The sequence below is a fragment of the Typopeltis vanoorti genome, chromosome 7 (genome assembly GCF_054136105.1).
Source record: "Typopeltis vanoorti isolate ZY-2024b chromosome 7, IOZ_Tvanoo_1.0, whole genome shotgun sequence".
In the NCBI taxonomy this organism is placed as follows: Eukaryota; Metazoa; Arthropoda; class Arachnida; order Uropygi; family Thelyphonidae; genus Typopeltis; species Typopeltis vanoorti.
The window spans coordinates 57,487,988-57,502,489 of NC_143555.1; the positions used below are offsets into that span (position 1 = coordinate 57,487,988).

General features: G+C 37.8%; 1 protein-coding gene across 1 annotated transcript in view; it reads right to left on the reverse strand.

The window, feature by feature from the left end:
• cutlet (chromosome transmission fidelity protein 18 homolog) overlaps positions 1-14,502 on the reverse strand; it is a 347,064-nt gene that overhangs the window by 156,049 nt on the left and 176,513 nt on the right. The window contains exon 13 of the mRNA XM_090395883.1: positions 10,312-10,410. Within this exon, the coding sequence (XP_090252009.1) occupies positions 10,312-10,410 (99 nt within the window). The remainder of the gene's footprint in view (positions 1-10,311; positions 10,411-14,502) is intronic.

The following is a 14,502-nucleotide window of genomic DNA, read 5'->3' on the forward strand; positions in this document are numbered from 1 at the left end:
TCTTGGTCTTCCTCTGGGTCGTTTTCCTGCCAACCTGGCAGAGAACACATGTTTTGCTAATCTTTCCTCACCCATTCTATTTAAGTGATCATACAACCTGAGATTAGCTCTGCTAATGCATTCCTGAATGCTGACAATGTCAAGTTCTTTCCTAATATCCTCGTTATAATATGATATTGCCAATGATGCCATCTGTTCATGCCTCTAATCTTTCTCAGGACTCTCATATCTGTGGTCCACAGTCTTTGGTCAAGTGTTTTACTTCTGACCCAGCTCTCAGATCCATAAGTTAAAACCAGTTTGAGCACCGTCTTGTATACAACTAATTTAGTGTTCCGACTAATTTCTCTCTTATTCCATATGAATTTATTCAATTCACTTCCTACCATACCAGCTTTATTGATTCTGTTGTCTATTTCCATATTTAATCTTTGCTTTATGCGGATGATGTTATACTTATAAATAAATCCACTACAAGTCTGCAAGATTCCCTGCCTAAATTGAATAACTGTTGTAATAGATATAGTATGAAGGTCAGCAATAAAAAGACTAAGACAATGAAAATAGGCAGAATTGCAGAAAATGTCATCTGCATTGTCAACAGAGAACCTATGGAACAAGTAAAACATTTCAGCTACTTAGGCAGGATTTTTAATGAAGATGGTATTTAATTTAACATCTTCAGTAAAAATAGTCAGGGAATCTTGCAGACTTGTAGCGGATTTATTCAGAAGTATAACATCGTCTGCATAAAGCAAAGAGCTGACATTAACATCTCCAATTTTGATATGTTTAATACTACTTTCCTTCATAATGTGATCCATATAGATAATGAATAACAGAGGGGATGATGTATATCCTTATCTCACACCAGATTTAACATTAAACCATCTTCCTGTACGTCCTTCAATTCTAACTGCTAACTTACAACTCAAATAAAGACTAAAGACTAAATATTGCTTAATATAATGCCCCATTGACACCATATAACTGTAGCGTATTGAATAGTTTCTCTCTTGGCACACTGTCATATGCCTTTTACAGATCAACAAAACTTAAATACAGATCTTTGTTATATTCCCATGATTTCTCAACTATTTGTCGTAAAGTGAAGATCTCATCCTGACAGCGTCAATTTGGCTGAATCTAGCTTGTTCTTCACCAATATTTTTTTCTACAATTCTTCTCAACCGTTTCTCAAGTATACTTGCATAAATATTACCAGGAATACTCAATAGGGAAATACCTCTGTAATTCTAACATTCAGTTTTATTTCACTTTTTATATATAGGTACTATGAGACCTCTACTCCAATCATTGGGAATTCATCCCTCTGTCCAGGCCTTCTGAACTATGCAGTGCAGCCATTGTAAGACTTTTATACAACCATACTTCAGCATTTCTGGTCAAATATCATCTATTCCTGCTGCAATTCCACATCTGAAGCCTTTGATGGCTGTTTCTAATTCAGGTATGGATATGTATTACTGACTGTATGCCTGTTGAATGTTTTTTACCACTGTGCTATCACCGCTTGTTTCATTTAGCAATTTTTCAAAGTAATTACTCCATACTTCAAGAATATCTTTTTCTCCTGTTTTCATGTCACCTTTATCATCTCTAACTCCTTTTACAGCACTCTTTTCTCCATTTCTAAGCTTCTTCAACAACCACCAGAATATTTTGCCACATTCTTGATATTTATTTTCTATGTTCTTGCCAAAGTCCTTCCATGACTTTTGTTTAGCTAGTTTTACACAGTGTTCAGCGTTCTTACATGTGTCTCTGAATTCTCTAAGAGCACAAGCTGACTTATTTGCCAGCAACTTTTGATATGCTTTCTTCTTTTCCTTCACTGCCTCTTTAAATTCCTGCATCCTCCATGGAGGTCTGATTTTTCTATCCTTGCAGACAACCTCACCACATGCCTCTCTGTCTGAATCAATCAGGGTTTTCTTCAAGGCTTGCCACTGAATCTCAAAGATTTGGTTGCTGTTCTCAAACTCTTTCAATTTTTCTTCAATAATCTTTGTGTATTTTAGTCTACAGTTCACATCTGACAGCTGCTCAACTTTTATTTGCTTTAAAACTTTCTTACATGTTATTCTTTTCAATACGAAATTCAATTTTATCCTGCTCAAAACTAAATAGTGATCACTTCCAATTTCAAATCCTCTGTACACTCTGGTGTCCTGCACCAGGGAAAAAACATCACTGTCAACAATAACACAGTCAATGAGACTTTTCTTATTTTTTGCCTCTTCTCTCCATGTGAATTTGTGCACATTTTTATGTTGGAACATGGTGTTAGTAATAACCAGTCCATGTCCTGAGTTGCCATTATTATTAGCTTTGCTCTTTTCACCAAATTTTTCCAAAATATTTTTGTATGTCTGACAACCATTTCTTACTCTGCTATTTAGATCCCCAACAAGGACCAACTTTTCCTTTTTCATTGTGTCAGTAGCTTTTTGTAGAGCCTCAAAAAATTCCTCCACTTCTACCTTAGTAGAACCTTCTGTGGGACCATAGGCACAAATAAGTCTCATTGTCCAGTTACCCATTCTCATATTTGCCCACATCACTCTACTTGAGACTGCCTGCCATTCAAGAAGATTAGCCTATATTTAGCGTTGAATACTATGGCTGCTCCTTCTTTTCCTTGATTGACATTGCCTGAATATAACATTTTGTATTTATTGCTAAGAAAGATCTCACCAGTTTTGTCTTTTTTTGTTTCAGTCACCCCTATTATGTCGATCTGGTACTAATCTAATTCCTCAGCTAGCTCCATTTGTTTGCCATTCAGGCTTCTTATGTTGATAGTACCGATCTTTAACGTTGGTGATGTTGAGTTGGGGTGTGTTTTCAGATTTGTTCCAGTAGTTGACTTTTTGCTGTTCACCTTGGTTCCCTGGCAAAAACAACAGAGGTCTTGTTTAATCAGGCGACCCGTCAGTTGGCATGAAATTTTTGTTATGTTGTACCATCATTTTGTATTTTGGTTTAAGCCAATAAAAATACAATTTGGTTGGCTAAATCCCAAATTTCCAGCCCATTTGCAGACAACCTCACCACATTCCTCTCTTGCTGAATCAATTAATGTTTTCTTTAGGGTTTGCCAATGATCTCCACGGTTTGGTTCCTGTTTTCAAACTTTTAAGTTTTTCTTGAATAATGTTTGTGTATTTTGGTCTACAGTACACATCTGAAAGCTGCTGAAGATTAATTCATTTTCAAACTTTCTTACATACTCTTGTTTACAATGTTCAGTGGTTTTGACTTGCAAAAGCAGGATAAAACTGAATTATGAAATTCAGTTTTATCCTGCTTGAGACTAAATGGTGATCACTATCACTTCCAATTTCAAATCTCCTGTGTACTCGTGTCCTGAACAAGTGGAGAAATATTGCTATCAATATTTCTCCACTTGTTCAGGACAAGTGGAGAAATATTGCTATCAATAATAACATAGTCAATGAGCCGTTTTTTATTTCTTGCATCTTCTCTCTATGTGAATTTGTGCACATTTTTATGTTGGAACATAGTGTTGGCAATAATCAGTCAATGTCCTGAGCAGAAATTGAATAGGTACTTACATTATTATTAGCTTTGCTCTTCATTCAAAATTTTCCCAAAACATTTCTGTATGTCTGGTAATTATTTTCTACTCTGTTAATTAGATATCCAAGAAGGAACCAACTTTTTCCTTTTTTAATGTGTCAGTTGCTCTCTCTCTCTCTCTTATGCCTCAGAAAATTCTTCCACTTCTTTCTTAGTAGAATCTTTTGCAGGACAATAGATACACAGATAAATCTCATTGTCCAGTTTCCCATTCTGATATCTGCTCCCATTACTCTACTTGATATTGCCTGCTATTCAAGAAGATTATCCTTGCATTTAGTGTTGAATACTACAGATATTACTTCTTTTACTCTGATTGTTATTGCCTACAATATAACATTTTGCATTTATTGCTTAAAAAGATCTCTTCTGTTTTTGTCTTCTTTGCTTCAGTCATGCCTATTATGTCAATCTGGTACTAATACAATGCTTCTGCTACTTCCATTTCTTTCACATTAAGCAGTGAAGGTCTTGTTTATCCAGGCAACATCCCAAGTCAGCATGAAATTCTGTCATGTTGTACCATCATTTTGCATTATGATTTAAGCCAATAAGAATACAATTTGGTTGGCTAAATTCCAAACTGCCAACCCATCCCCGTTTGTTCAGCATCCAGGTAGATACCCATTGAAGTGCACCATGAGAAGGTGAGGATTGAGCATTAGGTCAGAAACTCTGATCGGTTCTTTACATTCCTTAAAAGGCAACATGAAAGTCTCCTCCCAATTATACAGCTGTGACATTTAAGAAACACTCCATTAACAACACTTGCTATACTGCTATAATCATTATTCTTTCTACTTGCCACATACTGAAAAAAAACTCCTGAGGGTTTTCTTGGCCTAATTTGCTAATTTCTGTGATCAGTAGAAGACAGGGAATGAGAGAGACTTATGGGAATGATAGAAGAGGAGAGAGGAACTGTAGAAGAGAGGGAATGAGAGAGAGTTATGTGAATGATAGAAGAGGAGGGAATGGAAACAGTGGAAGAGAGGGAATGAGAGAGAGTTATGGGAATGATAGAAGAGGAGAGAATGGAAACAGTAGGAGGGAAGGAGAAGAATGTGAGGGAGCACTGGAACCAGAGATAGAGAGAGAGAGAGATGTCAGGAAGGCAGGTAAGTAGGGGAACACAGAGGGAAAGTGTTACAGGAAAGAGAGTGAGGGATGTATGTGAACAATCGAGGAACAGGGTGGTAAGAGGTGTAATGTATGGGGACTCAATGATCCGTGGTGTGCAAGATAGAATGCGTGACGAGCATTTACCTGGAGGAAGAATGATAGAAAGTGTGGCTATGGCAATTAAGAGGGGGTGAAAGGGAGGACGAGATAATTGTGATGGCAGGAACAAATGACTTGAGAGTTAATGTAAATTGGGCAGCGAGAGATATGAGATTCTTGCTTCAGATTGTATGAAAGAAGACGAAGAGAGGTAAGATAGTGTGCGTGTTGCCTACGTATGATTGTGACAAGCTGAGCAGAAGAGAAGAAATACTGAATAATATAATAGCTAGAATGTGTCAGAAGAGAGGATTGGAATATGTGGATGCTTGGAGGGCATTTGAGGACAGAAGGGAATTGCATATGAGAGATCGCTTGCATTTGAATGAGGAAGGACATAGGCATCTGGAAAGATTGCTGTTCTGAATGAGTCGGTGTGTCAATGTAGGGAAACTAGAATGCCCAGGGTGGCCTCTTGTGGGAATAGGTACTTGGGAGAAGGGGGGACGACATGAGGTAACGGTGAGCACAGCGCGAGTCTACAGGGGATAATGTTAGATATAGAAACAGTGGCATTTTTATGCTTTACACAAATGCCAGGAGTATCCAGAATAAAGGAGAGGAATTGGTGGCACTGATAGCATCAGCCTGGCCAAAGATTATTGAGATTGCAGAGACATGGTTGACAGAAGAGGATATAATAACAGGAATAGAAGTAGCAGGGTACAGCATTTTTCGGCAGGATAGGAGGAGAAAGCATGGTGGTGGAGTGCTGCTCATGATAAGTGACGACTTATGTCCTCTAAGAGTGGAGGCTTTGGAAGGCAGTGACACTAATGATTTTGAAAGCATATGGTATGAGGTAGAGGTGGGCAAGACAGGATATTTAGTGGGGTGTTGCCACAAGCCAAGGAGCACAGAGGGTGGGGACTAGGAGATGTTTAGACAGGTGAACTTGGCAAGTGTGAGAAGAATGATTGTTATGATTGTTATGAGATTTTAACTACAGCAGTATAAATTGGGGAGAGGAAAATGCATGTAGTAATAAGGGGATGGAATTTCTAGTATTCTTGAGGGACAAATGTCTTAGGCAACATGTAATAGAGGGAACAAGAGGCTCAAGAGTTTTGGATTTGGTCATAGCATCAGAAGAGTTGATAATAATTGAGACGACATCTCTCCCACCAGTTGGAGAGAGTGACCATGTGGTTTTGACTTGGAAGATGAATAGATATGCAGGAATATCAAAGAGACAGGAATGTATGTGGAATTATAAGACAGGTGATTATAATAATCTTAGACATCAACTTGGGGAAGTTTCAATGGAGGGAGGAATTGGAAGGCCAGGATATCATTAGCTTGGGAAATTGTGAAGGAATATTTGTTAGCAGCAATAGTAAACTGTATTCCACAAGTGAAGAGGACACAATTTGGAGTAAAGTGGATGACAAACAATATTAAACAGCAGCTGCATGTGAAAAAGAGGCTATGGAAGATATATAAGGAGACAGGTGAAGAGCAGAGGCATGAAGAATATAAGACACAGGCCAGGAGAGTGACTAGTATGGTAAGGAAGGTGAAACTGGAATACGAGAAGAGATTGGCCCTAAGATCCAAAGAAAATCCTAGGGAATTTTTTAGCTATGTGGCCAGTAGGAGGAGAAATGATTGTGGAAGAATGACATTGTGGGATAAAAATGGGAATAGAGTGACTGATCCAGAGGACATAGTGGAATTGTTCAATGAACACTTTAATGGAGTATTTCATCCTGGAGGAGTAAATTTTAATACTAGAGGGACAGGGCAGATTTGAGGTTTAGAAGTGCAGGAGGAGGGTGTGTTCCAAATACTAAGTACTCTGGATGTCAGTAAAGCTGTGGGACTGGATGGTATTTCACGATGAGTTTGAGAGAATGTGATGAAGAAATGACAGCTCCTTTGACCTGGCTTTTCAACGAAAGTCTGGCTACATGAAAGGTGCCCAGGTAACGGAAGGAAGGTAAGATAGTGCCATTGCATAAGGGCGGTAGCAGACTGGAAGTGTCTAATTATAGGCCACTTTGTGAGTCATCAGTAGTTGCTAAGATCTTGGAGAAATTAGTGAGGGACCATATACAGCATTAGGCAGATGAGGGTAATGCTATCTGTGAGAGTCAACATGGATTTGTTACGGGGCGCTCTTGTTTTAGAAATATGCTAGCCTTTTATAATAAAGTTACAAGAGCAGTAGATGAGGGAAAAGCATATATTGCCATTTTCTTGGATTTAGCGAAGCCATTTGACAGGGTGCCACATGATAAACTGATATTTAAGTTGCAGCACATGGGTTTGGATGTAAGGCTGGTCAACTGGATTCAGGATTGGCTGTCCGATAGGTATCAGAGATAGAGATGTGTATGGTGGGGAAGTTTCAAGTAGGCAGATGGTTACAAGTGGGGGTCCCACAGGGCTCAGTAATGGGACCTATATTGTTTAACTTTTATATCAGTGACATTGTCAGTGGATTGCAGGGGGGGGGATATTCAGTTGTTGGTGGATGATGTGAAGCTGGGAAGGGTTATTAGTAATAGTGCAGAACATCGATGGGACACTGCATACTCTATTGGAGAAGCTGTACTGGAGGAAGTAGGGGAGACAAGAGATCTGGGGTTGACGATTGATAGAAACCTGAAATTCAGGGGACATCTGGCAAAGTTGGTAAAGGTAACACAGAGGATTGCTGCAATAATGAGAAGGACGCTGACCTACAGAGATAAAAGAGTTATCATTCCATTGTATAAGACCCTGATCAGACCACACTTAGACTATTGTTCTCAGATTTGGTCCCCAGGATTTGAAGGGGATAAATTAAATTAAACTGCGGAAAGGGTACAAAGACAGTTTCAAGACTGTACAATGTTAATTATGAGAATCGGCTGAAGAAATGTGGACTGCAGAGTTTGGTAGATAGAAGAAGGAGAGGTGACATGATTGAGACTTTTAAACTGTTGAGAGGTGGTTACAGGGTTGACACTGGGGAGTTCTTTCGCTTGGTTGAACAACAGGACGGAGTGATGACAAGGGACCATCCCTGAAAGTTATGGAAGGAAACTGGCAAGAGGGTGAGGAATGGTTTCTTTGCATGGAGGGTGGTTGAACCATGGAATGAATTGCCTGATAGAGTGGTGAGAGTGAGAATGGTCAATGAGTTTAAGGAGTGGTATGATACACTTCGTGTTTCCCAGAAAGAACCTCCCGCGATGAGTCTTTTGACTCCATGGAGGCCTGAATAATAATAATAATAATAATAATAAAATACTGCACTTTTGCTGTCCTTACCAACTGAGTTACTCTCCTGGCCTGCTCTTTATGTGACTGATTACTACCATTCATCTTATAACACCTCCAAAATGCCTTCTTCTTCTTCCAGATTTCAGGCATAATCTCCTCATTTATCCATTTGATATCTACCTTATTCAGCCTTTTGACCTTCGGAAGCCCTTCACACATGATGCTGTTAAGTATTTCTCTGTCAGTTCTCAAGCAACATTTAATTTCTTTTCTGCTCTACTCCTCCTCCCATGCTATAGCTCCATGCTATCTCCTAAGCTTGTCATAATCACCAGCCTTGTAATTCCACATTTCCACATATCATATGATCTCCATATGGCTATCCAAAATCTAAGTGATCATCTCTCACCAACTGGTGGGAAGTTCCAAGCTCCATTCACAATCACATCCTCTAATGAAATGATCAGATCTAAAACATTCGGTCTTCGCCGCATACCCTCCTTTATATACTGACTAAGATAGTTGTTTCTCAAGAACTCATTTTTGTTATTCCCAAATGTTCTTATTCTCTTCATTCCAGTGTACACTGCCATAATTAAAATCACCCATAATAATCATCTTTCATGATGTATCTTCTTCACAAAGAAACGCATCAAAATCCCATATACTCTTAAAATTCACATATTCATATTTCCATAACATTTATAAAGCTATAAAAACACAACTTCAAATATTCAAATTACAAAATTGTCTTCACTACCACTAAAAATCTACAAAATTTACTTAAACACAGAATTCCAATATCCCAGAATGATATATTATTATGGCATAATGTTGTTTATATGTTTAACTGCCAGTCAGGATGAAATACCAGTTATAATGGATCAACTATTCATTCTAGGAAGTTACACTTAACTGAACATTATTGAGATTGCAATATTCCTAACACCAGACTATCACCTACTTACCACCACTAAAAAAAAAAATGACACAAACAAAAATGCAATAACAACAACAAAAATTCCACCACTGAAATATTCTGACATACAATATGATCCAAACACACCCCTCAAAACGAGGTCACTATTATTGATTTCCAAGAAAACAAAACCAAATTACATTGCTCTGAATTGCTAGTAGCAAGAGCTACCCAATAAGCCATAAGCATGAAAAAACTTCACATACTGTCTCCTTCATGGGAACTAAATAAAATAAATTACTCCCCATGTCTCTTAAACCAACCAAACACTCTCAAACCTGCATCTGTATAATTTCAAACATAGGAGCAACATGTTTTCAAAATTTAAAGCATTAATCGTAAGTGATTTATGAACATGCTTTCTCTCCCATCTATTTTGCAATCTTATTTTAAGGTTTCAAGATACTTATACACATAATGGAAAAAGTCCTGAGGAAAAATATTATTTTGAAAGGGGAAAAAAAATTATGGAGTGAATGATTTTGATAAATGCCACTCCATAGTATTAGTGACTCTCACTAGAGCCTCCGTAGCTTAGTCGGTATAGACGAAGCCCTCTGGTCGAAAGACCTGGTTCAATTCCCATCTATGATGTCAGGAACCTTTATCTGGTCTCTTTCGATAAAGGTGAGCTGAATTAGCTGGTCTCATATGGAGATAGAGGATTTTCTCACTTGGAAACTCAGGTTTATTGTCCCTCAGAATAGGCAAACCAGACCCATGAACATACACACACACACACACACACACACACACACACACACACACACACACACACACACACACACACATAGATCTACAGTCATTAAATACATGTACTTAATTCCTCATTGGGGGGGTAGGGCTCAACCTGCCCCACCCCCAAAGGGATGGGGGAGAAAGGGAGGACACCCCATACAAATAAATAAAAAGTGACTCACTGAATAGGCAAAATTCTACTGTTCTATATTGCTCATTAAATATGTCTGGCATGTGCTAACTACCTATAAAAGAGCATGGATTAGTATATGTCCTACTTTACATATCATTACTGACTAAACAATAAGAACTACTTATTAATTTGTATGCCAAAATTTAGGATTAATTAATATTACAGAAAACCTAGGTATATATTATGGGCACTCCCCTCTCCCTCTGATATTACTTCATCATGACAAAATCAATGTACATGCATACAGCATTCATGTATAAACTTAATAATGAAATCATGTTCCTACCTGAAGGGTAGAAAGGCAGGAACGAATATCATTCTCAGCTTTTTCACATAGATGTAACAAAGCTGTCATATCTGTAAATAATGTCTCTTTCCGTGATATCTGAAATCAAATAAAATATTACAATAAAATAATAAATTTCAACATAAACAGTACATGCTCATTTATTACAATATTACAGTAAGCATTCAATTCTGTCTAATTTAAGCTACTTTTTTTTAGCCTAATAGTAGAAATGATGCACCACAAAGCTATGAAATATATTACATGCAGGTTGTCTCACTGACTGTCTGGTAATTATGTCTTGTTTATTTAACATGTTCTCATAATCTCCACTCATGAAAAAAAAAAAAATCTGCCAACTCCACACAAAGCAGAGCTACACAATTAAAAGAAGCCCGTATTAATTTTTCTCACATTCAAATCCAGATCTTTTTCAACCAAAGAGCACGTGCCATTCTTCCAAATGCATTACAGAAATTATTAGCAAATCTGATTTTTTTTTTTTAATAATAATAAAACTGTCACCACAGAAATGACTGGTTATGATGTGATTTATTTATTTATGCATTTCCCCTTCTCCATGACAGGGTGGAGAATGGGAAACTGACAGCACATTAAGTACTGTGAATGGGCTAAGAGTTATATAATCCAGAAATCCCCCTTCTGTAGAGATCAATCGTGACACTTTTTCCAAGTTACTTAAATAATAGGATTAATTAATTAAGGTCTTGATTAAGCAGGTGGTGTATAGGATAGGATGCCTTGAATATTTATAAGGGCTTTTCAATGAAACTGAGTTAGCTGATCTCACTCTGGGTTCTTCTTCCTACAAAACAATAAGCAATGACCAGATAACACATTCACTAACAAACAGCACACTGTGGAGATTGGATTAACTTTCCTATCATTATTTAAGTTAGGTTTCTAAGAAGCCCAGTTTTACTTAGTCAATAATTGTTCATTTGGGCCCAATAATATAAAGAAAAGTGGAAGTTGCAAATATATCAAAGCTTTTTTTTTGCCAACAATTTCTATTGGCATCATATGGGCTAACTAGATATGTTACTAATAAATATTAGCTGGGATTGAATGTTTTGTCATTATCTTGGACACAAGACAAAACTGCATATATTAGGCAGATGCATTTATGTGATCAACTGTTTCAAAGCCAAAGTATGCATCTTTTTGTGTAGCCACAGTCTGTAATGTTAGAATGTCTGAGGTACGATTTCCCACATCAAGAATTTTAATTAGTTCCTCTTATGTGTTTCATACAACCATATTATTGTTAACTCTTTTAGACTTTGAAGACACTTTTGTGGTAATATGATAACTAATAAAACACTTATTAGTTAGAATAAATGGCAGCTAACCACACTCTCCAGCCAAAAGGCTGCGGGTTCGAATCCCACCGCAGGCATGGATGTTTGTGATTGTCTATGAAAATATTAGTGGTGGTGGTGGTGGACAGTAGATGGCATTGGTGTAGATGATGCGGTTGATGGGTGAATGAGGTTGAGTGGTGGAGACGAAGAGTTGTAGAGTAGGTGCCCTCTCTCGATGAGTCTTTGGACTCCCTGGAGGAGTCAAATAATAACAACAACAACAATACAGAGTATTCCAGTGATCAATCTTGCAACAGTGCTCTCCTACTCTAATCTCCACAGGTCAATGTCTGCCCCTTGCTGCTTCATGTATATGTGCATCAGATTTTGTATATTTGGATATTTTTTTAATTGATTGTCATTTTTGGGACAAACATAGAAGGAACTGAAGTTTATGAATTTCAACAAACATTTAAAAGGTAACTTGTATATGTTATACAAGTTACCTTTATTATATACCGTATAACATATACAGTATATAATATATACTGTATATGTTATACGGTAAATGAAGTTGAAGTTATCAAGACAACTAAATCGTCTGACTTTACTAAAACTCTGCCAGGATAATCAGGTAATCCCAAATTGTGTAAAATTCAAGCACCGTTTCGTTTCACAAAATTTTCTCCATATCTATAACCACACCAGCTACGCTTTGTTTGGGAACAAATCGCCGCCACGCGGTTTCTCTTAGCTGACATTAACAAAGCTATTCGTGCACTTGAAGAACGGCTTTCGTGCACTTTAAATCACGAGTGGTCATTTTTACTTGACGTCTCATGTAGCGCAGCAAACAAAGAATTTGAGAAAATACAGGGTCGACATATCAAAAAATCGAAAAATTAAAAAAGAACTCCACCGTCAATCCAAAACTTCTTACCAACACCGTAATCAACCTTCCTTCAGTCACCCTGAAGCACTCGATGCACTTTCACGTGGCCACAACTTCACCATTGCTCCCAGAAAAATGCCTTGTGAGGATATGATAATCCAGATCGAACGTGGAATCCGCCACCTTCCAAATCAAATCGCCAACAGTGTAAGACTGGATGTAGCTTGTGTCCTCTCTAAAACAAGACCACCAAAAACCAACATATCTAATAAGGAGTATAAAGCTCTGCATGAAATGAGGAATAATAAAGTAATAGTTATCACCAAAGCGGATAAGGGAAATGCAACTGTAGTACTTAACCAAATGGACTACACAACTAAGCTTAATGCTCTTCTATTAGATCGGGCTACTTACCTCCCTATCGAATACAAACTCACAAATCAGAAAACTTTACAGGCTCCTTAAGAAGGTCACTTCTTGCATGTAGAAGTTACTAATAGATTAAAACCATTTAACTCTATACTCCCCCCCCCCGACACCCATATTTATGGACTCCCAAAAATACATAAAGAAAATGTGCCATTACGTTCCATGGTGGATGTCATTGATTTCCTCACATACAAATTAGCTAAACATTTGGCCAAAGCGCTCAGACACTATAATGGCAACACACCATCACACATAAAAAACTCAGCCCACTTCAAAGACAGCATAGAAAACCTTACACTCCAACATACTGACATAATGGTCAGCTTTGACGTCTCCTCCTTATTCACAAATGTCCCACTCAAGGAAACTTTAGAGCTAATCTAAGCTAAACAGGAAACAAAAGGAAACAAGGAAAACAAAAGGAAAAAAGGAAACAAAAGGAAAACAACAGCCTCCCTTTCCTAGACACACTAGTCACCCGTCAGCTTGATGGAACCTTGGTTTTCTCAGTTTATAGAAAACCCACCCATACAGGCAGGTACATTCACCAACAATCCCCCCCCCCTCATAACAACAAGGAGTGGTGAAAACACTATACAACAGGGCTAAACTAATCTGTTCAAATGACTTGGCCCTAAACACTGAACTAAATCACATCCTCAATCTAAATCCCCACCCCCCAAAAAAATCCAAAAAATATTGAAACCAACAAACCACAATCCCCCTTCACAACAAGGATTACTCTAAATCCATCACCATTCCCTACATCCGAGGCACCTCGGAAAAAATTACCAAAATCTTAAAAAAACATGACTTGACCTCCTGTTACAGACCATACAGAAAATTGGCATCCCTTATCCGCTCCACTAAAGACCAACCACTTCCCCTAGATCTACCTGGTGTATACCAAGTCCCTTGCAGCTGTAAATTGTCTTACTTTAGCCAAACAGGCAGGACAGCAAATATCAGAATTTCGGAACACAAGGACTACATCCAATTTCACAAGTACAGCCACTCGGGTCTTGCAGACCATGCTCTGGATACAACATGCCACAGAATACGATGGAAGAAAGCTACAATAATACACTGTAGCAAGTTCAAATTCGAAAGATATTCATGGAATAAGCCTCAGCCCTAAGAAACTCTCCAAACCTCAATAAATTTGGTTGCATGAGACTGCCCCAAATTTGGGAGGCTTACATCAGCGGACCTTCAGCCCAACGGCCAAGAACACCTACATAGCCGCTAGGGGGGCACCATCAGGACTTTTAGGAAAACAATAGCTTCCTCACTTCATTCTCAATTACTGTGTTGTAGTGCCTACTTGCATGTGCCTTTTTTGTAAGTTCCTTTTGAAGATGGCAACGTCACGTTGCCAAAATATCGGAAATATTTATTAAAGTGTAATTTAATTTATATTCTTATGTACGTTGTCAATTCCTTAAGTGATTTAATAATATATGTTATACAGGAATGCATTAATTTCAATCTGATTTAAAAGTTTGAATTTTAAGTTTTATTTAACATATTCATTAAAGATTTATA